General features: G+C 41.1%; 1 protein-coding gene across 1 annotated transcript in view; it reads left to right on the top strand.

Moving 5' to 3' along the window:
* nol6 (nucleolar protein 6 (RNA-associated)) overlaps positions 1-23,665 on the top strand; it is a 309,483-nt gene that overhangs the window by 91,744 nt on the left and 194,074 nt on the right. Inside the window, exons 8-10 of the mRNA XM_039757964.1 lie at positions 5,422-5,480; positions 5,571-5,672; positions 9,826-9,941. Of these exons, the coding sequence (XP_039613898.1) occupies positions 5,422-5,480; positions 5,571-5,672; positions 9,826-9,941 (277 nt within the window). The remainder of the gene's footprint in view (positions 1-5,421; positions 5,481-5,570; positions 5,673-9,825; positions 9,942-23,665) is intronic.

Genomic DNA, 23,665 nt, shown 5'->3' with positions numbered 1-23,665 from the left:
CACCAACTAAGAACTGCCATGCACCACCACCCACAGAATCGAGAAAGAGCTATCAATCTGTCCTGTCCTGTGAGTGTCCGGGCTGGGTGAGGTTTCCTGTGTTGAGTCAAATGAAGCGAAAGGCTCCACACCTGGTGGTGCCCTTCCGTCAATTCCTTTAAGTTTCAGCTTTGTAACCATACTCCCCCCTGAACCCAAAGACTTTGGTTACCCGGTTGGTCGCCTGTTGCGGGGCCTGCATTGGTGAAGCAGGTGAGACGGTAATGAAACAGAGGCACAGGGCTTATTGGTTTTTAAAGACTGCTTCCTTCATTGGGTTTTAACCAATGCACGGAACGAACCAACACACAATCGTCCGTGCGGTGCTCAGGGTGGAATGGGAGGAGAGGAGAAGGACATCCACTCCGCTCCCTCCCTCATGCTAGTCTGCTGATTTCTCGTTCAGTATACACTGCCTGCTCGTGCCCACCTCCAACTCGTCACTCGAGTCGTTGTCGTCTTTGTACAGTCCAGATGCACCTGTGACTCACGTAGACTTTTCATTGCTCTGTGCGGTTTTGGCTGTCTTTCTATATATAATCCACCAAGACACCCGACCACGGTGGGAGGGGGGTGTGTACAAAGTGCAGGAGTATCTAAGAAGACGCATGTTTGTCGCGGATGCGAATTGCTGTATGTAGCGTGTAAAACAGTTTGCTATAGTGCACGCGTCGTGCGTCGTAACCAAAACTCGTTTTTTAAAGACTGCTCACTTCATTGTGTTTTAACCTCAGTTGTAAAGGAACGTTTTAAGGATCCCATGGGATACCCCTTGCCAACAGTTTTACACACTGCATATGGCGATTCACCTTTGCGAGAAACATGCCTCTATTAACAGTCAACGGGTCGGAGCTGCATGTGACCTCTACGACAGACTAATATAAATAACGCTGGTTTTTCTGTGTCGCTAAGGCCCTAGTTGGTGGACGGGGCTCTGTGAGTTGTCGTCGTATCCATTGGTCTTGGAGTTGGTGGGCGTGGCTCCTTCCTGCGTGCGCCATAGGTGTCTCACTTGTCGGCGGCTTAGTGAATCCACGCCCTTCGGCGTGCTTTCCATGGTTGTCTTGCCTTAGTGAATTATATATATATATATATATATATAGATACTGCAAATTAGGTACACTGACACTCCAATTTCCAAAGCCATATATAGGACAGCATATTCCTGAACAAATGCTGCAGCTGAAATTTTTATTCGCAGACCAACGGTGGCGGCTACCTGATCTGCAATGTAAATATTTCAGGCATCGGACAGTACCATTGTCTTTTAGGACATTCTAGTCTGTCTGCTTGAGCTGGACAAACTGTTTAATATAAAGGAGTTTGTCACAAGAGTATTTTAGTATAGTACAGACCAATAGTTATCTGATAGTAGTGGAGAAGCAGCACAGCACAGTGGAGAAGGTGAAGTGGTGAGCTGGAATGGTGCAGATGAGCGGCAATAGCAAGCAACATCTGAAGTATAGTAGGAGATATTATGAGATGCACATGAAGATACTAGAATTTGGAGGTTCCATTAAACAGCCATATACATATAATGCTGGGTATTACAAGCATGATCACCTCAGAAATACAAGCCAGTAGGTGTAAGATCAGATAATTTCTCAGTCATTAAACATGTATAGAAGTAATAAAGAGCAATCCAGTATATACATTATAATCTAGAAGACAGACCATCCCCGACTCTTAGATCGCCACCTTGCAAAGAAATGTTCATAAGAGTTGTCCCATGAAAGATTTAGTTGCCCCTGAGGCTGCAGACCAGTCAAGGCAAAGCCCGTAAAGTCTATAAAAATAAATCCAAATTAGTACATTTTGAATCAGATGCATCCACAAACTATATACACAATCAAAAAAGCTTCAGAAGTGCAAATTTAACTCTCATTTTAACAAAAAGTGTTGGGTTAACAAGGAGGAGCGGCAGCAACATGTATGTGCCAGCATCCCTCCCAATCTGCTCTCCCAGATATTGTATATTCACCCATAATTTGTTATCAAAACATTGCAAAATATTTGAATGCATTTTAGGTGCAGTAAATTATAAGGGAATTGTTCTGCATAGTTTGTGGAGAATCGTCTATTTGTAATTTTATTAAAAAAACAAAGTTTATTGACGTTTCATTGACTTGTGTTTGGTGTAATTATTAGGCAGTTTTGCATGGAACTCCATAGAGATCATGGGTTATTATTTATCTGATTCCTTATTTTGAGATCTAAAGATATCAAAAGTTGTTTCAAAAGGACTGACATCAGAAGAAACAGAGGTGTGCCTATCGGTGCCAGACAGTTAAAAATTTAGTGCTTATCATTTAAGAAGGAGGCTAAGGCATGTGCTACTTCATTGTTAAGAATTACTATAGTGAAGATTATGTTAGTCAGTTTCATTGTGTGCTAACTTCATTGACCAGGGCATGTCCATGGTTATTGGATATTTTTTGGGAGATGCTACTTTAATGACCTACAGCTTACTAGACAATTGGTGAGAGTTCTGTGGTTAACTTTGAAATAACATAGTATTGTATGAAATGAGAGGAAGAAGAATGAAAAAAAAAAATTTTTTTTCCAATGGCATATGGATTTGTATGACAAAATGAAGTACAGAATAGCTGTCAATGGATTCAAACTTACTTCACCAACAGTAATCCTCAGGTTTTCGTCCAGTGTTATTTCTGTGCTATTTCTGAGAGAGGTGGTTGTCCACAGATAAATAAATAACGCAAGGCCTCGATGGATTTACAGAGTTGTAAACAGTTTAAAACAAAAGTTTACCTTTGGGTAAAATGTTCTTTTTTTCAGAAAATGTTTTCACTTATCCATGGTGTTAACCCTGCAAAAGTACTTAATGATGTAGCAGAAGAGGTTTTATTTAGTTTAATTGGTAAATACTTATGATTGTTACTAGTATCCAAATTAATGTTAACATGATGTTTTTGTATTACATCTAGTAATTAATAGAAAGAAGGATTGATTCCAGCACCGAGCCCCTGAAGGATCTCATATGTAACTCAAGATAGGAATGGGTGGAATACTGTCTACTATCTAACTTTTGCACATCTTGAAAATGGTTATAATAGATTAAACCAAGTAAGAAAGTCTGGTTTAGTTTTCAAGCTTGTATATTAAGTAGAATACTGGGGTTATTCCTTGATTTCTGGAGTTATTACTGTTCAATACCCATCCTAAATGGTCATGGTAATGTGGCTTTCTTTGTTTTCTTCTATGTAATTTTGCTCAATTTAAATAAACTAGTAACAGTTCTTTGCTATCTTAAATTGGAAGAATACAGTTTATTCAATGATGGCTCCCTTTTCCAGAAAATATGTGAGCTGTTCTTGGTTATGGTTTGCTTTTAATCAAACATAAAAGTAATCTTGTACATTAGCTTTTTTTTCTTCTGCTCTTCTAACTTGTCAATTTTTGAGGTAAAAATGAATGTGAAAATCAAATCACATACAATATTATTTGTTTCTTGTACTTTTTATACATCTATAATTGCTCATTTTTATTTAAAAGCAAAATTTTAATATGGATTTATTTTTAATTCAGTATTATTGAAAATTACAAGTATTGTATTTTGATTTGGTTTTTTTTTTGTTACTTTGAATGTTAAATTACTGTTAAGATTTTTTCTTTCAGATTTATAGTGGGAAGGAATTTGTTGCTGTCTTTGAAGAAGTTTTTATTAAAGCTGAAGAGTAATTTTCAGATTCAATTGTAAAATTTTCAGTGCAGAACAAAATGTTGTGTGTGTGTTTTGTAAAATAAACTGCTCAAAAAAATTAAAGGAACACTTTGAAAACACATCAGATCTCAATGGGAAAAAGAAATCCTCCTGGATATCTATACTGATATAGACTGGGTAATGTGTTAGGAACGAAAGGATGCCACATCGTTTGATGGAAATGAAAATGATCAACCTACAGAGCCCTGAATTCAAAGACGCCCCAAAAATCAGAGTGAAAAAATTATGTGGCAGGCTAGTCCATTTTGCCAAAATTTAATTGCAGCAACTCAAAATTGTACGCAGCACTTTGTATGGCCCCTGTGTTCTTGTATACATGCCTGACAACATCGGTGCATGCTTCTAATGAGATGACAGATGGTGTTGTGGGGGATCTCCTCCCAGATCTGGACCAGGGCATCACTGAGCTCCTGGACAGTCTGAGGTGCAACCTGGTGGCATTGGATGGACCAAAACATAATGTCCCAGAGGTGTTCTATTGGATTTAGGTCAGGAAAGTGTGGTGGCCAGTCAATGGTATCAATTCCTTCATCCTCCAGGAACTGCCTGCATACTCTCACCACATGAGGCCAGGAATTGTCGTGCACCAGGAGCCACTGTACCAGCATTGGGTCTGACAATGGGTCCAAGGATTTCATCCTGATACCTAATGGCAGCCAAGGTGCCTTTTTCAAGCCTATAGCGGTCTGTGTGACCCTCCATGGATATGCCTCCCCAGACAATCATTAACCCTCCACCAAACTGCTCATGCTGAATGATGTTACAGGCCGCATAATGTTCTCCATGGCTTCTCCAGACCCTTTCACTTCTGTCACATGCTCAGGGTGAACCTGCTCTCATCTGTAAAAAGCACAGGGCACCAGTGGTGCATCTGCCAATTCTGGTATTCTATGGCGAATGCCAATCGAGCTGCATGCTGCTGGGCAGTGAGCTCAGGGCCCATTAGAGGACATGGGGCCCTTGGGTCACCCTCATGAAGTTTTTCTGGTTGTTTGGTCCGAGACATTCACACCAGTGGCCTGCTGGAGGTCATTTTGTAGGGCTCTGGCAGTGCTCATCCTGTTCCTCCTTGCCCAAAGGAGCAGATACTGGTCCTGCTGATGGGTTATGGACCTTCTATGGCCCTCTCCAGCTCTCCTAGAGTAACTGCTTGTCTCCTAGAATCTCCTCCATGCCCTTGAGACTGTGCAGGGAGACACAGCAAATCTTCTGGCAATGACACGTATTGATGTGCCATCCTGGAGAAGTTGGACTACCTGTGCAACCTCTGTAGGGTCCAGTCATGCTACCAGTAGTGACACTGACTGTAGCCAAATGCAAAACTAGTGAAGAAACAGTCAGGAAAGTTGTGGAGGGAAAAATGTCAGTGGCCTCCACCTGTTAAACCATTCCTGTTTTGGGGGTCATCTCATTGTTGCCCCTCTAGTGCATCTGTTGTTAATTTCATTATCACCACAGCAGCTGAAACTGATTAACAACCCCCTCTGCTACTTAACTGACCAGATTAATATCCCATAAGTTTCATTGACTTTATGCTGTACTCTGATTAAAAAGTGTTCCTTTAATTCTTTTGAGCAGTATATTTTAACCACGGTCTCAAGCTTTTTTTTCCCCCTCCCCTTCTTACCTCTGATTTGTAGCAATCACAGATATGACAGTAAATGGCATCACACTGGCTACAGACCCTAACAGTTTGGGGGTAAGTTAACTCTTTAAACAGTTTTAGTGAGTATAATTATGCCATTTATATAACAATTATTTATCAGCATTTTTTTGTTCCTTTTTCCAGCCCACCCTTTCAGAATTTCACAGTGCATTCCAAGTTGTCTTCATTGATCCTTCTGGATTTGCAAATGTTTTTGCTGATATGACAACCAACCAATACAAACAGGTAAGGCCATATTTCAAATACTTCAGTGGTTCAAGATTTAGTACAAGGAATTAAGCACCCGAGTCTAATATTCTATCCTGTTAGTAGGACTAGCTCATCCATCCTTAATTTAAATATGTCTGAATTCCTATTAGACTTTTTAGAAGCTACATTTAATTACATTCATCTATACTAATAAAAGGCAAAGCCCTCACTCGCTCACTGACTGACTCATCACTAATTCTCCAACTTCCCGTGTAGGTAGAAGGCTGAAATTTGGCAGGCTCATTCCAAACAGCTTACTTACAAAAGTTGGGCAGGTTTTATTTCGAAATTCTACGCGTAATGGTCATAACTGGAAGCTATTTTTCTCCATTTACTGTAATGGAGTTGAGCTAGAATGCCGTGGGGGGCGGAATTTCGTGTGACATCATCACGCCTCCCACATAATCACGTGAACTGACTGTCAATGCAGTACATAGAAAACCAGGAAGAGCTCCAAAAACCGCTGAAGAAAACATGCATTATATAATTTAGAAGGCAGCGAAACAATAAGAAGCGAGCGAGTGACATATACAACCATATTCATGAGTGCTGCTACTTTGGAAACAAAGCATGGTGTAAACCTAAACTTTAAATTAAGTTCATAGACAGGCTGGCGTTTGGCATGCCCACGGGTAACGCGGGATACAAGTTTAATGAGACGACGCAGGATATAAACGAGAGTTTTGATCACTTTGTAACTAAGTTAAAATTGCAGGTGAGGGGCTGTGCTTATGCAAATTCTAAGAGACTGTGTTTGTGGGGGATTGACAGTAAAGGCGGGTGGGGGAGTGACGTCATTCTCTCCCCTCCCATTCATCTCATTTCGCTCTGAGCTGCGCTCCGCAGCTAACGCAGTGTTACGACTTTCTGACGCTGCAACCAAATACTCACAGAAAAATCCACAAGTTAGTACACACGCTGTGTCTAGAGTTTCTCCTCACTGAATCCTCAAAAGGTTACATTGACAATCGTGTCATTTTAAAAATAGTTCCTTTTCTTAGCACAAGCACAGCTGAGAAGCTTCGATGCATGTGCTCCATAACGTGTTAAAAATCACGTATTTAATCACAAGCAAAGGGGAACTTCTGTCAATGCATGATATCCTGGTACACCGATTACATTGATCAGCGCTTACCGATTCATTTTAGCCTCGCACACCCTTGGTTTGAGAAGAAGTATGAAAAAATATGAGGTTAACACAGAAAATTGAAGCTTTATGAATAATTGATTCGCCATCAATAATTGTTTTGGTAAAGCCATACTCAGTGTAATCCTCCTTCCATTTTATAATTTTTCCACCACTAGCCATGATTAAATGAATGGTAAAAAAGTAAGAGCGAAGCGAGGGTGATTTATTCAGGCAGGCAGGCGACAGCTCAATAGCTCGAATTTGGATATAAGTAGCTTCTATTTAGTCGCCAGAAATATCTGTTAGGAATGGAAGTTGAATTTAGTCTTTAAATTTCTATGGTAAAGAAAAAGTTATGCAATGATGACTACATTTAACTATATAAAGTCAAAACTTGTATATATAAAGTCATTCGCGAATATATAAAGTCAAAACTTGATTATATAAAGTCACTGTCGGAATAAATAAAGTCAAAACTTTAATATATAAAGTCAGCGTCGGAATATATAAAGTCAAAACTTAAATATATAAAGTCAGCATCGGAATATACAAAGTCAGCGCTGGAATATCCATCCATTTCCCAACCCGTTGAATCCGACCACAGGGTCACGGGGGTCTGCTGGAAACAATCCCAGCCAACACTGGCCGCACGGCAGGAACCAATCCTGGGCAGGGCACATGCATCATTTTCAAAACATTAACCGAACAGTGTTTTTTAATTTATTTTTCTGAATACGTTTTTGTTAACTTAGTTCAGTTCAGAGTCGTTTCAATCAATAGGTTTTGACTTTCACTTTATATATTCAGGAGTGAGTTTATATACTCCGATGTTGACTTTATATTATCAGGAATGACTTTATAAATTCCGACGCTGACTTTATATATTCAGGTTTTGACTTTATATATTCCAGCGATGATTTTATATATTCAACTTTTGACTTTATACAGTATATTCCAGTGCTGACTTTATATATTCTGACGCGGACTTTATATATTCAAGTTTTGACTTTATATATTCTGGCTTGACTTTATATATTCACAAAATCAATTTATTTGCCTGTTTGGCACCCCATAGTATATGTGTGTGTGTGTGTATATGTACACATGTATGTATGTATATATATGCGAGCAACACTCATGACAATGACAAAACAATTACATTCTTAATCATGTTATGTTTTTTTTTTTAAATTTTCCTTTTCTTTTTCATAACTTCTTTAGCACACTACTTCTCTGCTGCAAAGCACGGGTATTCTGCTAGTATATCATATGTGTGTGCCATTAACATCATATGTTCAGAGTAATTTTTTTCAATTGAGTGCCTTCTGCAGTTCAAAGCATTGTTAAACAGGCAAAGAAGACACATTTGACACCTAAAATCAATACAGGTTCTATGTTATTTCACTATCAGTAAAAAAAAAAAATGTATATTGTTATATATTGTGACTGAGAGAATAAAACTGAAAAAACCCTAACTTAAGTACTATAAATTTACACCGGCTGTTATAGATGCAACTCAAATGTATGTTTTTATTGTATAATAATAAGATTTACCCTAAGGCAACTTTTTTCTTTTCGGTTATATTCTTGAATAAAAGCACACTTGCTTTGTTATACTTGTACCTTTTGTGAAAATGTTTGTTTGATATTTGGACTTCAGTCTTACACACATTGATTTTTGTATTATATTGTCTCTATATATAGTATGGAGCTTACATTTTCCTGTTTTATTAGTATAGTTTTTGAGATAATTCGATCACATCAGATAAGCAAGAGAAATTACTTGAGTGTGATGTTAGGTGTAGCCAATTTTGAGTTTTAGCAAGATCAGTAGTAGTAATAGATTCGTAAAAATCATAATGACTCTTGTGAAGTGCTGTCTTTTAACTGGCAGACCGTTTACTACAAATTTAACAAATACACCGTTTCTATAAATTTCAAATACTCCTGTACAATTTTCTGATGCAATTCATATGATAGTGTAGTGTAGATATTAAAGGATTTTGCATATCATTTATTTAAATTATTTCAGTTTGATTTATCGTCATATGTGTTATATGAGAAAACTTATAATATATTGTACCTGCTGTCTCAAGGGAAATTCAACAATTTCATACAAAATTTTCAAACTTGTACATCCGAATTGTATTCACACATTAACAATAAAATAAACAATTTCCATTAGACTTTACACATATACTGTGTGGAATTGTTACATTACCAATTAAAAGGGATTCAATTTTCTTTGGATCAAAACCAAGTTACATCTTGAAACAGATGTTGTTCATGGAAATAACAATTTCCTAATTTCAATGCTGTGTCATTTTCCTCTTTTAAGACAGAATACTGCTTATCTGCTGGAGTCCTTCAGTTGCATACACCGTCATGCCACAAGAAGGCCGTGGAGCAGCTGCTGCACTTTTTTTTGGGCTTCTGCCAGCACTTTGCAGGACATTTCTTATAAGTGCACATATAACCGTAATATTCTGGATGAATATGGACAAAAAAAAAAAAAAAGTCTGCTAATTTTCTTTTTTCTATAATATAACGAAATTTCAATCAAATCCTTTGAAGCATTTTTGATATTTTGGAGTATTTAGTTTTTCTTTTGTTTTGTGGTTGGGTTTACCCTTAAATTTTGATATGTCAAAATGTCCATTCTTAGCGGACAACTTCATGCCTAGAGGTACCATCCTAAACAGGAAATAATATTTTTGTTGATAAATCAGTGAGCAAGTCAACTTTGCATTTTATATTTATAATGTATATATATGTATATATATATATATATATATATTTAACAAAGCATTTTTTTTATTATTTGCCACAACTGATCCGGGAATTTTGACATTAAAGTTCAGGTGAGGATGCTGGTGTATAGGGTGCACATTTTAATGGTTTCTTATTTTGCTTTGGAAAAATGCCATTGAACATTAGTAATGGTTGTAAATGTATTTATTAATTTATTTTAAATTAAAATTCAACTGTATTCTTACCTAGGTGCAACATGAGGCTCAGCTGTCAATGCAGGTGTGGGATAACCCCAATTTTGATGGGTTCCATGCTCTCTTCATGACAACCAAAACACTTGTACGGAGCTTTGATCATGTTTTCCAGTAAGTGATTTTAAAGTTCTTGACTACATTTTTATGTTTTCCTTTACAGAAGAAAAAATAAACACAAAAGAAATGTTCACTTGTATTTAATTTAAATATAACTAGAAACAAATGGACCAACTGTTCTATCAAGATCTATGATCCAAGGGTCCAGTTTCGGGAGTAATGTCATCAAAGGGGCCGGCTCCGGAAGTGATGTCTTCTGAGGCGAAAGGTCTGTAGGGAACTGAGAAAGATAGTCAGTGCACTCTGCAGCCCCCTGGTTGGGTGTTTTATTACACTTACTCAGACCCTTTAGCTGCCTCCTACTCGCACGTGTGTGACAAGGCCACCCACAGCCCAGACCCATCGAGTTGGGCATCCTGTACCAAGAGGTCGTGGGCACGAGAGAGAGCATCATTGTTGGCATGGAGAAAGCCTTTACGATGAATTAGCGAAAACTTGTAAGGTTGGAGGTCAAGAAACCACCTAGTGACTCTTGGATTCGACTCTTTGTTAAGGGCCATCCACTGCACTGTAAGGGAGCATAATCTGTCACCAGAGTGAACTCCCGGCCCAAGAGGTTACCTCAACTGTGTAATCGCCCATTTTTTCACAAGGGCTTCCCTTTCCACCACTGCATACCTGGTCTCCCGATCCAACAGTTTCCGGCTCAGGTACATGATGGGGTGTTCAACACCATCTTTGCTTTGGCTCAGCATGGCACCCAGGCCTGTGTCTGAAGCTTCTGAAAAATTAGGAGCTTTTAATATTGGTGCTGAAGTAAGAGCCTATTTTTAAGTCACTGAATGCAGCGTCCGCCTTGTCAGTCTATACCACATGATTAGGAGCCCTCTTCTTTGTTAGATCAGTCAAGGGCGCCACTCTCTCTGAAAACCAAGGTACAAACCAGCAGTAGTACCCGGCCAATCTGAGAAAGGCTTGGACTTGCCTCTTGGTTCGCGGATGGGACCAAAAATGGCATCTATTTTTGAACACTGTTGCGTCATGGTACCCTGACCCACCAGGTAGCCCAAATATTTAGCCTCTTTCAATCCAAAGAAACATTTCTTGAGATTGATACGAAGTCCGGCTTCTCCTAGTGTCCGCAATACCGCAGTGACCTGCTGTATGTGTTCCTTCCATGTGGTGGAATAGATGACGACGTCATCCAGATAGGCAGCAGTATACACATTATGGGGTTGGAGCAATTTGTCCACCAGACGTTGGAAAGTTGCAGGAGCTCCATATAACCCAAATAGAAGAACGCGATACTTCCAGTGTCCGCTAGGGGTGCTAAATGCTGTCTTGACCTTCGCAGAGTCCGTTAAAAGAATCTGCCTGTACCCCTTTGTCATGTCAAATGTGGTCAAAAATTCTGCTTCTTCAGGTCTCTCGAGGAGGTCATCCATGCGAGGCATGGGATAAGCATCAAAAAGGGAGACCTGGTTAAGCTGACGGAAGTCATTGCGAAACCTCCAACTGCCATCAGGCTTACTAACCAAGACAATTGGACTAGACCAGGGATTATAACTTTCCTCAATCACTCCTAGTTCCAGCATCCGCTTGATTTCCAGCTCCACTTCTGTTTTCTTTGCCTCAGAAAGTCTATAGGGGCGCTCCCGGACTATAACCCCCGGTTCAGTCACTATGTTGTGTGCAATCTGAGAGGTCCTCCCGGGTTTTTCACTCACCACCTCAGAGACAGACAGGGTGGCTGATTCCAGCTCCCATCTTTGTCTATAAGTTAATTCCTCGCCGAAATTAAGGGTGTCTATGTGAGAAAAGAATGAGCAGGACTGAGTGGATAAACCCACTCGCTTGGTCTACGATTGGGTTGTTTCACCAAATAGTCGACTAATCCTTTTCTGTCCTTAATTTCATAAGGGCCTTGCCAGTGGGCGAGCAATTTAGAATGTGAGGTCGGAACTAATACCATGACACGATCCCCTGGATGGAATTCTCGGAGCTTCGTGCCATGGTTATAATAACGGGCCTGTGCTGCTTGTGCCTCTTCCATATGACTTTTAAGAATGGGTCAGAATTTTCCGAATCTATTATGTAATTGTGTGATATATTCCAAAATATTTGTAGAGGGAAGAGCCTTTCCTTCCCAGACTTCTTTCAAAATATCCAATATATCTTGGGGTTGTCGTCCATATAATAATTCAGAAGGTGAGAGCCCTGTAGTGGCTTGTGGGACTTCCCGATAGGCAACGAGAACAAGGGGGAGGAGTTGATCCCAATTCCTCACATCCTTACTGACCACCTTGCGAAGCATCTGTTTGAGATTCTGATTAAACCTCTTCACTAGACCGTCGGTTTGAGGATGATACACCGTGGTTTTTAAGTGCTTTATTTTTAGTAACTTGGCCGTTTCCCTGAACGTTTCCAAGGTAAAAGGCGTTCCTTGGTCCATTAGGACTTCTTTAGGAATGTCGACATGCGCAAATACCCCTACTAGTTCCTGTGTGATTGCTTTAGATGTAGCTGAGTGCAAGGGAACAGCTTCCGGATATTGGGTCGCATAATCCACGAGGACTAATATATATATTTATGTCCTCAAGCTGAGGGCTCTAAGGGTCCTATGATATCGATCCCAGTTCTTTCAAAGGGGACATCAACTAAGGGAAGGGGAACGAGAGGAGCATGGCCCCTCTTAGGAATTTGCCATAAATTGACATTCTGGACAAAAAAAATACAAAAACGGCGAACCTCCTCTTTAATTCCTGGCCAATAAAATCCGAGCGTAATCGACTCTTAAAGTTTTTTCGGAGCCTAAATGGCCTCCAATGAGGTGGGCATGAGCTAATTCACAAACCTACCACCGGTAGGTTCGTGGGATTAACAACAGTTTCCGGACCTCCGCCCTATGTTGTGCGACCCGATATAATAAATAATTTTTTATTACAAAGTGAGGTCCTTGTGGCATGGGCTGGTGTGTGCATTGGCCGTTGACAGGGACTACTGCATTTTTTGCAAATTTTAGGGGGGAGTCATTCCACTGCTCCCTTTTAAAAGAAGCCGGTGTTTGTCTAAATTGAAAGTGTATGTCGGAGAGAGTATCCGGTCTGACCTCAAGGGGAGGGTTTCCACCTGACTCGTCGAGGCGCAGTGGATGACGTATTTATCTGTGACAGTACAGGAATCTCCCCATCCTCCTTGTGGGCTTCCGTATCTCTTTCCGCCGGCTGTGTACATGGCGTGGAGACAGCTTAAGACGAGTTATTCCCATCTATAACGAGGCCTAAGTTTTTATCGGGAGTAGTCAATGGTCAGAAAATAAATGCAGTAGATTAGTCCCGCTCCAGAACCGCTGGAAAGGGAAAATTAGGGTGAAATGTCATGGGAAATTCCTTTAGCGATCCTCCCTGACTCATGAAACATAGGGCGGTATTGTGCATCCGGGTGTCTCCGTGAATACATTTAATTGGTAAAACATATCGGCAGTGAACAGTGGAAATGTTGCTGCTGGAATCAAACAAGGCATTGAGTTTGTAACCATTAATGACTACTGATCCCGTATTTGAAAATGTCAGGGGGTTGGCAAGAGCGCACAAACCACTCCCCACCCCCCCCTTCCACCTACATCCCGCCTTGTTTCAAGGTAGGTTGTATGCCCGGCTGCCCGGGAACTCAGAAACAGGTTCCGATTTATGTGGAAGAGACTTATTCTGTAGGACGTAATCTCTAGGAAATTCACTAGAGGACTGTTCTGCTCTCCCAGATTTTAAGACTGACATGGGTGATTTCACGAGCTTTATAAGCTCTTCCATGGAATGAAAATTTCCCCATTCCAGCTGGGCAAAGTTTTTAGGGATGCTTTTTAAAAATATAAAGCAGGCTACCTGCTGCACTATTTGGCAGATGGTTAGTTCAAATGGACTTAGCTATACGGCCACCTGCTCCCAGAGGGTCATAGCTTGCCCCTGGATTGATCTCTGAATGAAATTCACACTTTTCTCATTAGTTTTGCCTGCTGGACTGGGGATAGCCCATATGTATCTGGGACCTCAGCTCTCTCCTCCAAGAGAGCATAATAAGCCCTTTTTATTTCATCCCCAGAAACCAGCCTACACCTTTGTGTTTCCTTTCACACTCTCCATTTGGTAAGTTAGAAGCCCTGTGTTATATATGGGGAGCGGAGCCTATACTGAGTCCTTCCTGACCCCCAAACGCACTCCCAGCCCCCACCAAAAACTTGGTACGCGGTACTTTCATACCTTGTTATTTTCACATCCGAGTCCCGGTTTCTTCTAGGACTTTATCCTGCTGACTACGCCACTGTGATAAATAATGTTTACCCAGCTGCAAAAGTTTTAAGTTTTTGAAGAACAATGTGCACAAAACAGAGTCCACAACAGAACTACCTATAGTAGCCCAAGATGAAGGCTTTAAAGGCCCATAGAGGAACTGATATCATCAAAAGGGCTGGAACCAGAAGTGACGTCAGCAAAGGGTCCGGTTCCATTTATTTATATATTTATATATATCTATACTAATAAAAGGCAAAGCCCTGACTCACTCACTCACTCACTCACTCGCTCATCACTAATTCTCCAACTTCAGGTGTAGGTAGAAGGCTGAAATTTGGCAGGCTCATTCCTTACAGATTACTTAAAAATGTTGGGCAGGTTTCATTTCGAAATTCTACGCATAATGGTCATATACAGTGAAATAGATACTACCATAATTCTATGCCTAAAATGATGTACAGTGATGCCTCGCTATATCGCGCTTCGACTTTCGCAGCTTCACTCTATCGCGGATTTTATATGTAAGCATAACTAAATATACTGTATAACGCAGATTTTTTGTTGCTCCGCGGGTTCTGCGGACAATGGGTCTTTTTACTTCCTGTACATGCTTCCTCAGTTGGTTTGCCCAGTTGATTACATACAAGGAACGTTATTGGTGGATGACTGAGAAGCTAACCAATCAGAGCACGCAGTTAAGTTCCTGTGTGCTGAATCCGGTGTTAACCAGGAAGTCTCGTCTCGCTCATTCAGCATCAACGTGTTTCGCTGTGTAAAGAGAACTTTTGTGCTCTTTTGTGCTGATCTTTGTGCATAGTCAAGCCCTTCATTGTGGCTCCAAAACGATCTGCTACTGCTTCAGGGGCTGTGCCCAAGCGCCAACCGAAGATATTAACGATTGCCGAAAAGGTAAACGTTTTGGATTTGTTGAAGGAAGGGAAAAGCTACACCGCTGTAGGACGCCATTACAGCATCAATGAGGCTACGATTTTTTTTATTTATAAAGTAGGAAAGAAATATAAGATCTACGGCCACAATGTCCATTTAACCTGGGTGCAAAATGAGTTGTAAGTGGATGTAATAAGGCAGTAGTCTGGATGGAATCTGCTTTATGGATTTGGATTAAAGACTGCCAGATGAACAACAACGTTGGTGCTACACAGTCTCTCTGAAGTGGCTCCTTTAGAAGGGCTGTAACGCTCTCCTTTGTTGTGCAGTTAACTTAAACTCATCGTTATCGGACAAGTCATCGTGTCATTGTTGGTGAGTAACCATAATTAATTTTCTACTTACAGTACTTAGTACATGTACGTACGTTTAGTGTCACTGTACACACATTTACTGTATACAATTTTTCTTGCATTGTACGTATTTATTGCTGGTGGCCTGTCTATCGTAATGGCTGTAACATATGTGATGTCGGAGATACTCGATATCTTTAAAATAATATTTAGGTTTTACTGTATATAAACAGTGTGTTTACATACATAATTTCAATGAATCTTACCTAATATCTAAGAGAATACAAAGTGATTATGCTGTATAACTGCAGGGAATATTTATAAACAGTGTGGGAGAGTTTATAAGGGCTTAAAATATATTAAAATAACCATACAAACATATGGTTTCTACTTTGCGGATTTTCACCCACCGATCGAGGAGGGATTACTGTGTGTGTGTATATATATATTTATATATATATATATATATATATATATATATATATATATATATATATATATATATAAACGCTCAAAAATTAAAGGAACACTTTGAAAACACATCAGATCTCAATGGGAAAAAGAAATCCTCCTGGATATCTATACTGATATAGACTGGGTAATGTGTTAGGAGCGAAAGGATGCCACATCGTTTGATGGAAATGAAAATGATCAACCTACAGAGCCCTGAATTCAAAGGCGCCCCAAAAATCAGAGTGAAAAAATTATGTGGCAGGCTAGTCCATTTTGCCAAAATTTAATTGCAGCAACTCAAAATTATGCAGCAGCACTTTGTATGGCCCCTGTGTTCTTGTATACATGCCTGACAACATCGGTGCATGCTTCTAATGAGATGACAGATGGTGTTGTGGGGATCTCCTCCCAGATCTGGACCAGGGCATCACTGAGCTCCTGGACAGTCTGAGGTGCAACCTGGTGGCATTGGATGGACCAAAACATAATGTCCCAGAGGTGTTCTATTGGATTTAGGTCAGGAAAGTGTGGTGGCCAGTCAATGGTATCAATTCCTTCATCCTCCAGGAACTGCCTGCATACTCTCACCACATGAGGCCAGGAATGGTGTGCACCAGGAGCCACTGTACCAGCATAGGGTCTGACAATGGGTCCAAGGATTTCATCCTGATACCTAATGGCAGCCAAGGTGCCTTTGTCAAGCCTGTAGCGGTCTGTGTGACCCTCCATGGATATGCCTCCCCAGACAATCATTAACCCACCACCAAACTGCTCATGCTGAATGATGTTACAGGCAGCATAATGTTATTAAGCTCGAGATGACATTCACCCATCAGGTATGCTAGTCAGTGACATGACTGTCACTAGGCTGAGAGGGAAAACTTTCGATTCCACATAGTCGTCCCTATGGTCTCATGTTCAGCCCATGCCCCGTAACCCCTTCGTCGCTCAGGTGAACCACTTCTTGTCACGCGCCATGCACATCATTTCATGGCTCCAGCTTCAGTTCCGGCTTAGGAATTCATTTCAGTGATCAGGCAAGCTATTGTCACACGCGCTAGCAATCACCGTGCGTCTGCGCCGGAGTTTTCTGAGTGTCATCTGCTCTTTGTCAGCGAAGCATACTGGTCTCGCCGATGGGTGCGCGACGTTACATGCTTCTCAGCTCAGCTGTGTCCTCGCTCCTCCATGAGATCTTTCCAGCCGCCAGAACCTTCTGGCAGACGGCTTCACTCCCGAGTACCTGCCTGCAACCTTCCTCGTCCAGGCACGCTCACGTTCCATGTAGATGAACTCGACTGCCAGATATATATATACTGCTCAAAAAGAATTAAAGGAACACTTTTAATCAGAGTATAGCATAAAGTCAATGAAACTTATGGGATATTAATCTGGTCAGTTAAGTAGCAGAGGGATTGTTAATCAGTTTCAGCTGCTGTGGTGTTAATGAAATTAACAACAGATGCACTAGAGGGGCAACAATGAGATGACCCCCAAAACAGGAATGGTTTAACAGGTGGAGGCCACTGACATTTTTCCCTCCTCATCTTTTCTGACTGTTTCTTCACTAGTTTTGCATTTGGCTACAGTCAGTGTCACTAGCATGAGACGATACCTGGACCCTACAGAGGTTGCACAGGTAGTCCAACTTCTCCAGGATGGCACATCAATACGGTCATTGCCAGAAGGTTTGCTGTGTCTCCCTGCACAGTCTCAAGGGCATGGAGGAGATTCTAGGAGACAAGCAGTTACTCTAGGAGAGCTGGAGAGGGCCATAGAAGGTCCATAACCCATCAGCAGGACCAGTATCTGCCCTTTGGGCAAGGAGGAACAGGATGAGCACTGCCAGAGCCCTACAAAATGACCTCCAGCAGGCCACTGGTGTGAATGTCTCTGACCAAACAACCAGAAAGACTTCATGAGGGTGACCCAAGGGCCCCATGTCCTCTAATGGGCCCTGAGCTCACTGCCCAGCAGCATGCAGCTTGATTGGCATTCGCCATAGAATACCAGAATTGGCAGATGCACCACTGGTGCCCTGTGCTTTTACAGATGAGAGCAGGTTCACCCTGAGCACGGACAGAAGTGAAAGGGTCTGAGAAGCCATGGAGAACATTATGCTGCCTGTAACATCATTCAGCATGAGCAGTTTGGTGGTGGGTTAATGATTGTCTGGGGAGGCATATCCATGGAGGGTCACACAGACCGCTACAGGCTTGACAAAGGCACCTTGGCTGCCATTAGGTATCAGGATGAAATCCTTGGACCCATTGTCAGACCCTATGCTGGTACAGTGGCTCCTGGTGCACCACAATTCCTGGCCTCATGTGGTGAGAGTATGCAGGCAGTTCCTGGAGGATGAAGGAATTGATACCATTGACTGGCCACCACACTTTCCTGACCTAAATCCAATAGAACACCTCTGGGACATTATGTTTTGGTCCATCCAATGCCACCAGGTTGCACCTCAGACTGTCCAGGAGCTCAGTGATACCCTGGTCCAGATCTGGGAGGAGATCCCCCACAACACCATCTGTCATCTCATTAGAAGCATGCACCGATGTTGTCAGGCATGTATACAAGAACACAGGGGCCATACAAAGTGCTGCGTACAATTTTGAGTTGCTGCAATTCAATTTTGGCAAAATGGACTAGCCTGCCACATAATTTTTTCACTCTGATTTTTGGGGCGTCTTTTGAATTCAGGGCTCTGTAGGTTGATCATTTTCATTTCCATCAAACGATGTGGCATCCTTTCGTTCCTAACACATTACCCAGTCTATATCAGTATAGATATCCAGGAGGATTTCTTTTTCCCATTAGATCTGATGTGTTTTCAAAGTGTTCCTTTAATTTTTTTGAGCAGTTTATATATGTATATATATATAGTAATCCCTCGCTATATCGCGCTTCGACTTTCGCAGCTTCACTCTATTGCGGATTTTAAATGTAAGCACATCTAAATATATATCACGGATTTTTCGCTGGTTCGCAGTTTTCTGCAGACGTGTCTTTTAATTTATGGTACATGCTTCCTCAGTTTGTTTGCACAGTTGATTTCATACAAGGGACGCTATTGGCGGATTGCTTAGAAGCTACCCAATCAGAGCATGTATTGCATATTAACTGAAACTCCTCAATGATATAAGATATGCTTCCTGCGCGTGCTTGATTGTTTGCTTTTCTCTATCTGTCTCACTCTCTCTGCCTGACGGAGGGGTGTGAGCAGAGGGGCTGTTAGCACAGAGGCTGTTTGCCTAGAAGATACGGACGCTCCTGTATAAAATGCCGCTTTATCTCAGTGCTTCTGCATACTTAAAAGCACGTATTGATTTTTTGATTGTTTGCTTTTCTTAGCCAGCTCTCTGACATTCTCTGCTCCTAACGGCGCTCTTTTGAAGAGAAGATATGTTTGCATTCTTTCAATTGTGAGAAAGAACTGCCATCTCAGTCTTGTCATGGAGCACAGTTTAAACTTTTGACTAAAGGGTGTTATTTCATGCCTAGAGGGCTCTAATAATGTTAACAGTGTGGGAGAGTTTATAATGGCTTAAAATATATAAAAATAACCATACAAACATATGGTTTCTACTTCATGGATTTTCACCTATTATGGGGTGAGTGGGGGTCTGGAAAGCAAGCCCTGCGATCGAGGAGGGATTAATGTGTGTGTGTATATGTGTATATGTATATATATATATATATATATATATATATATATATTTATATATTTATATATTTATATATTTATATACACATACAGTGGGATGCAAATGTTTGGGCAACCTTGTTAATAGTTATTATTTTCCTGTATAAATCGTTGGTTGTTACGATAAAAAAAGGTCAGTTAAATATGTCATATAGGAGACACACACAGTGATATTTGAGAAGTGAAATGAAGTTTATTGGATTTACAGAAAGTGTGCAATAATTGTTCAAACAAAATCAGGCAGGTGCATAAATTTGGGAACCACAAAAAAGAAATGAAATCAATATTTAGTAGATCCGCCTTTTGCAGAAATTACAGCTTCTAAACGCTTCCTGTAGGTTCCAATGAGAGTCTGGATTGTGGTTGAAGGTATTTTGGACCATTCCTCTTTACGAAACATCTCTAGTTCATTCAGGTTTGATGGCTTCCGAGCATGGACAGCTCTCTTTAACTCACATCGCAGATTTTCAGTTATATTCAGGTCTGGGGACTGAGATGGCCATTCCAGAACGTTGTTCTTGTTCCTCTGCATGAATGTCTTAGTGGATTTTTAGCAGTGTTTTGGGTCGTTGTCTTGTTGAAAGATCCAGCCCTGGCGCAGCCTCAGCTTTGTCACTGATTCCTGGACATTGGTCTCCAGAATCTGCTGATACTGAATGGAATCCATGCGTCCCTCAACTTTGACAAGATTCCCAGTCCCTGCGCTGGCCACACAGCCCCACAGCATGATGGAACCACCACCATATTTTACTGTAGGTAGCAGGTGATTTTCTTGGAATGCTGTGTTCTTTTTCCTCCATGTATAATGCCCCTTGTTTTGCCCAAATAACTCAATTTTAGTTTCATCAGTCCACAGCACCTTATTCCAAAATGAAGCTGGCTTGTCCAAATGTGCTTGAGCATACCTCAAGCGGCTCTGTTTGTGCTGTGGGCGGAGAAAAGGCTTTCTCTGCATCACTCTCACATACAGCATCTCCTTGTGTAAAGTGCACCGAATGGTTGAACAATGCGCAGTGACTCCATCTGCTGCAAGATGATGTTGTAGGTTTTTGGTGCTGGTCTGTGGGTTGACTCTGACTGTTCTCACCATTCGTCGCTTCTGTCTTTCCGAATTCTTTCTTGGTCTGCCTGTGGTGTAGCGGGTCCACAGCTCGTTGAGCAAAGGCCATTCATTTTAAATAAATAATCGACGCACTCGCGGTATAGCGAGGGACGCTATTATAGCGAGCCGTGGGGCAATCAGAGGGTGTGGGCGCTTCACCGAGTGCACAGGTGAGGAACTGCCCACATTCGTGATTGTCCCATGGCTAATGCTGCAGCTGCTGTGGCCCTTGTCATTTTAAAAAAAGCGCGAGTCGGTTGTGGGGGGGACAAATGGAGAGAGGATAAAAAAGAGATGAGGAAAAGAGGACGGAGGTTACAGGGAGCAAGGAAGCAGGCGGTGCGTGCGTGTGTTGACCGCGCGATCGAGGGCAGCTGTAAGGAAGCTGGGTGTTAGGCCAACACCCAGACGTTTGAGTTGATGTTGCTCCCGCTGAGTGACCAGGTAGCGGTAGTGCCTAGAGGAAAGCGACGAGCCGCAGAAGGCCGCGGAAAGGCAGCGGAAGTCGGGAGACTTGGTGGTGGAGACCCCAATGTGTGCGTCCTGGCCATTGGTGGAAACTAAGTCTCGGGGACTGGGATGAGTGCCAGACCGAAGCCAGGGATCGGGAGGTCTCCAGTCTCGTGTGTGTGTGTGTGTGTGTGTGTGTTTAGAAGAGGGCAGCTGCAGAGAACGTCTTGCCTGCTGCTAAGCCCAAACGGGATAAGCAGGTGAGACGCTACCAGAAAAGCACCAGACTTGTTGTTTTAAGAACTGCTTCCTAAAGAAGATTTTAACCTCTGGTTTTTAAGGATTGTGTTTTTTCTATTTATTGGTTTTACCCCCACGTTCTTTTATTGGATTATTTATTGAACTTGAAACTACTGCACTATTTATGGAACACTGTTTTGATTGTTTCTTTTAATAAAAGCACTGTTTCACTTTTAACCATCCCCTTGCTCAGATGCTCAATTATTGCCTCCATTGACTAGCTCACTTGGTTTCATTATCGACGGTGTTGGGTTCAAGGGTTCCCAAACAGCCATGGGAGCGTGGAGCCAGAACCCACATCGTCACACTGCCACTTCGAGCCTTAACTTGAACTGAGCCTGTGGTCTTCCATTTCCTCAATATGTTCCTAACTGTTGGAACAGACAGCTTAAATCTCTGGGTCAGCTTTCTTTATCCTTCCCCTAATGATGGTGAAGAATCTTTGTGTTCAGGTCATTTGAGAGTTGTTTTGTGACCCCCATGTTGCTACTCTTCAGAGAAAATTAGGGGAGGAGGGAAACTTACAATTGACCCCCTTAAATACTCTTTCTCATTATAGGATTCACCTGTGTATGTAGGTCAGGGGTCACTGAGCTTACCAAGGCAATTTGAGTTCCAATAATTAGTTCTAAAAGTTTTGGAATCAATAAAATGACAACAATTATTGCACACTTTCTGTAAATCCAATAAACTTAATTTCACTTCTCAAATATCACTGTGTGTGTCTCCTATATGATATATTTAACTGACATTTTTTATCGTAGCAACCAATGATTTATACAGGAAAATAATGACTATTAACAAGGTTGCCCAAACTTTTGCATCCCACTGTATATGTATATATGTATGTATATGTTATATATATATATATATATATATATATATATATATATATATATATGTGTGTATATTTATACAGTAATCCCTCCTTGATCGCGGGGATTGCGTTCCAGACCCCCCCGCGATAGGTGAAAATCCGCGAAGTAGAAACCATATGTTTGTATGGTTATTTTTATATATTTTATGCTCTTATTAACTCTCCCACACTGTTTATAAATATTCCCCGCAGAGTTATACAGCATAATCCCTTTGTATTCTCTTAGATATTAGGTAAGATTCATTGAAATTATGTATATAAACACACTGTTTATATACAGTAAAACTTAAATATTATTTTAAAGATATCGAGTTTCTCCGATATCACATATGTTCCAGCCATTACAATAGACAGGCCACCATCAATAAATACGTACAATGCAAGAAAAATAGTATACAGTAAATGTGTGTACAGTGACACTAAATGTACGTACATGTACTAAGTACTGTAAGTAGAAAATTAATTATGGTTACTCACCAACAATGGCACGATGACTTGTCTGATAACAATGAGTTTAATTTTACTGCACAACAAAGGACAGCGTTACAGCTCTTCCAAAGGCGATTGTGTAGCACTGCCGTTGTTCTTCTTCTGGCAGTCTTCAATCCAAATCCCTAAAGCAGATTCCATCCAGACTACTGCCTTATTACATCCACTTACAACTCGTTTTGCACCCTGGTTAAAAGGACACTGCGGCCATAGATCTTATATTCCTTTCCTACTTTTTAAATAAAAAGAATCGCAGCCTTCAACAAATCCAAACCGTTTACCTTTTCGCAATCGCACATCTTCCGCTTATGCTGGGCACGGCCCCTGAAGCATTAGCAGATCGTTTTGGAGCCATAATGAAGGGCTTGACTATGCACAAAGATAAACACAAAAGAGCACAACTCTTTACAGACTTCCTGGTTAACACTGCATTCAGCACGCAGGAACTTAACTGCGTGCTCTGATTGGTTAGCTTCTCAGACATCTGCCAATAGCGTCCCTTGTATGAAATCAAATGGGCATATATATATGACAGCAACACTCATCACTCACAACAGTGACAAAACAATTACATTGACAATCATGTTACGTTATTTTCAAAATGTTTCCTTTTCTTTTTCATCTTTAACACACTACTTCTCCGCTGCGAAGTGCGGGTATTTTGCTAGCAATATTTAAAATCCAATGTCTCTATGTCTGTCCGCTTTTCACGACAGATCTACTTAACGGATTTAGATTGTTTTTTTTTTTCAATAATTTACTTGAACATTCCGGTTGATTTTGTGACTTCTGTCATTTCGCTATATATCATAGTTAGCTTGTGATTTATTTGCGCAAATCCAAGATCCATGCAACGGGCTGAGGGGAG

This window comes from Polypterus senegalus, chromosome 7 (genome assembly GCF_016835505.1).
Source record: "Polypterus senegalus isolate Bchr_013 chromosome 7, ASM1683550v1, whole genome shotgun sequence".
NCBI lineage: Eukaryota > Metazoa > Chordata > Cladistia > Polypteriformes > Polypteridae > Polypterus > Polypterus senegalus.
Note: the sequence above shows the minus strand (reverse complement) of the source record. Positions and strands in the feature narration are given on the sequence as shown.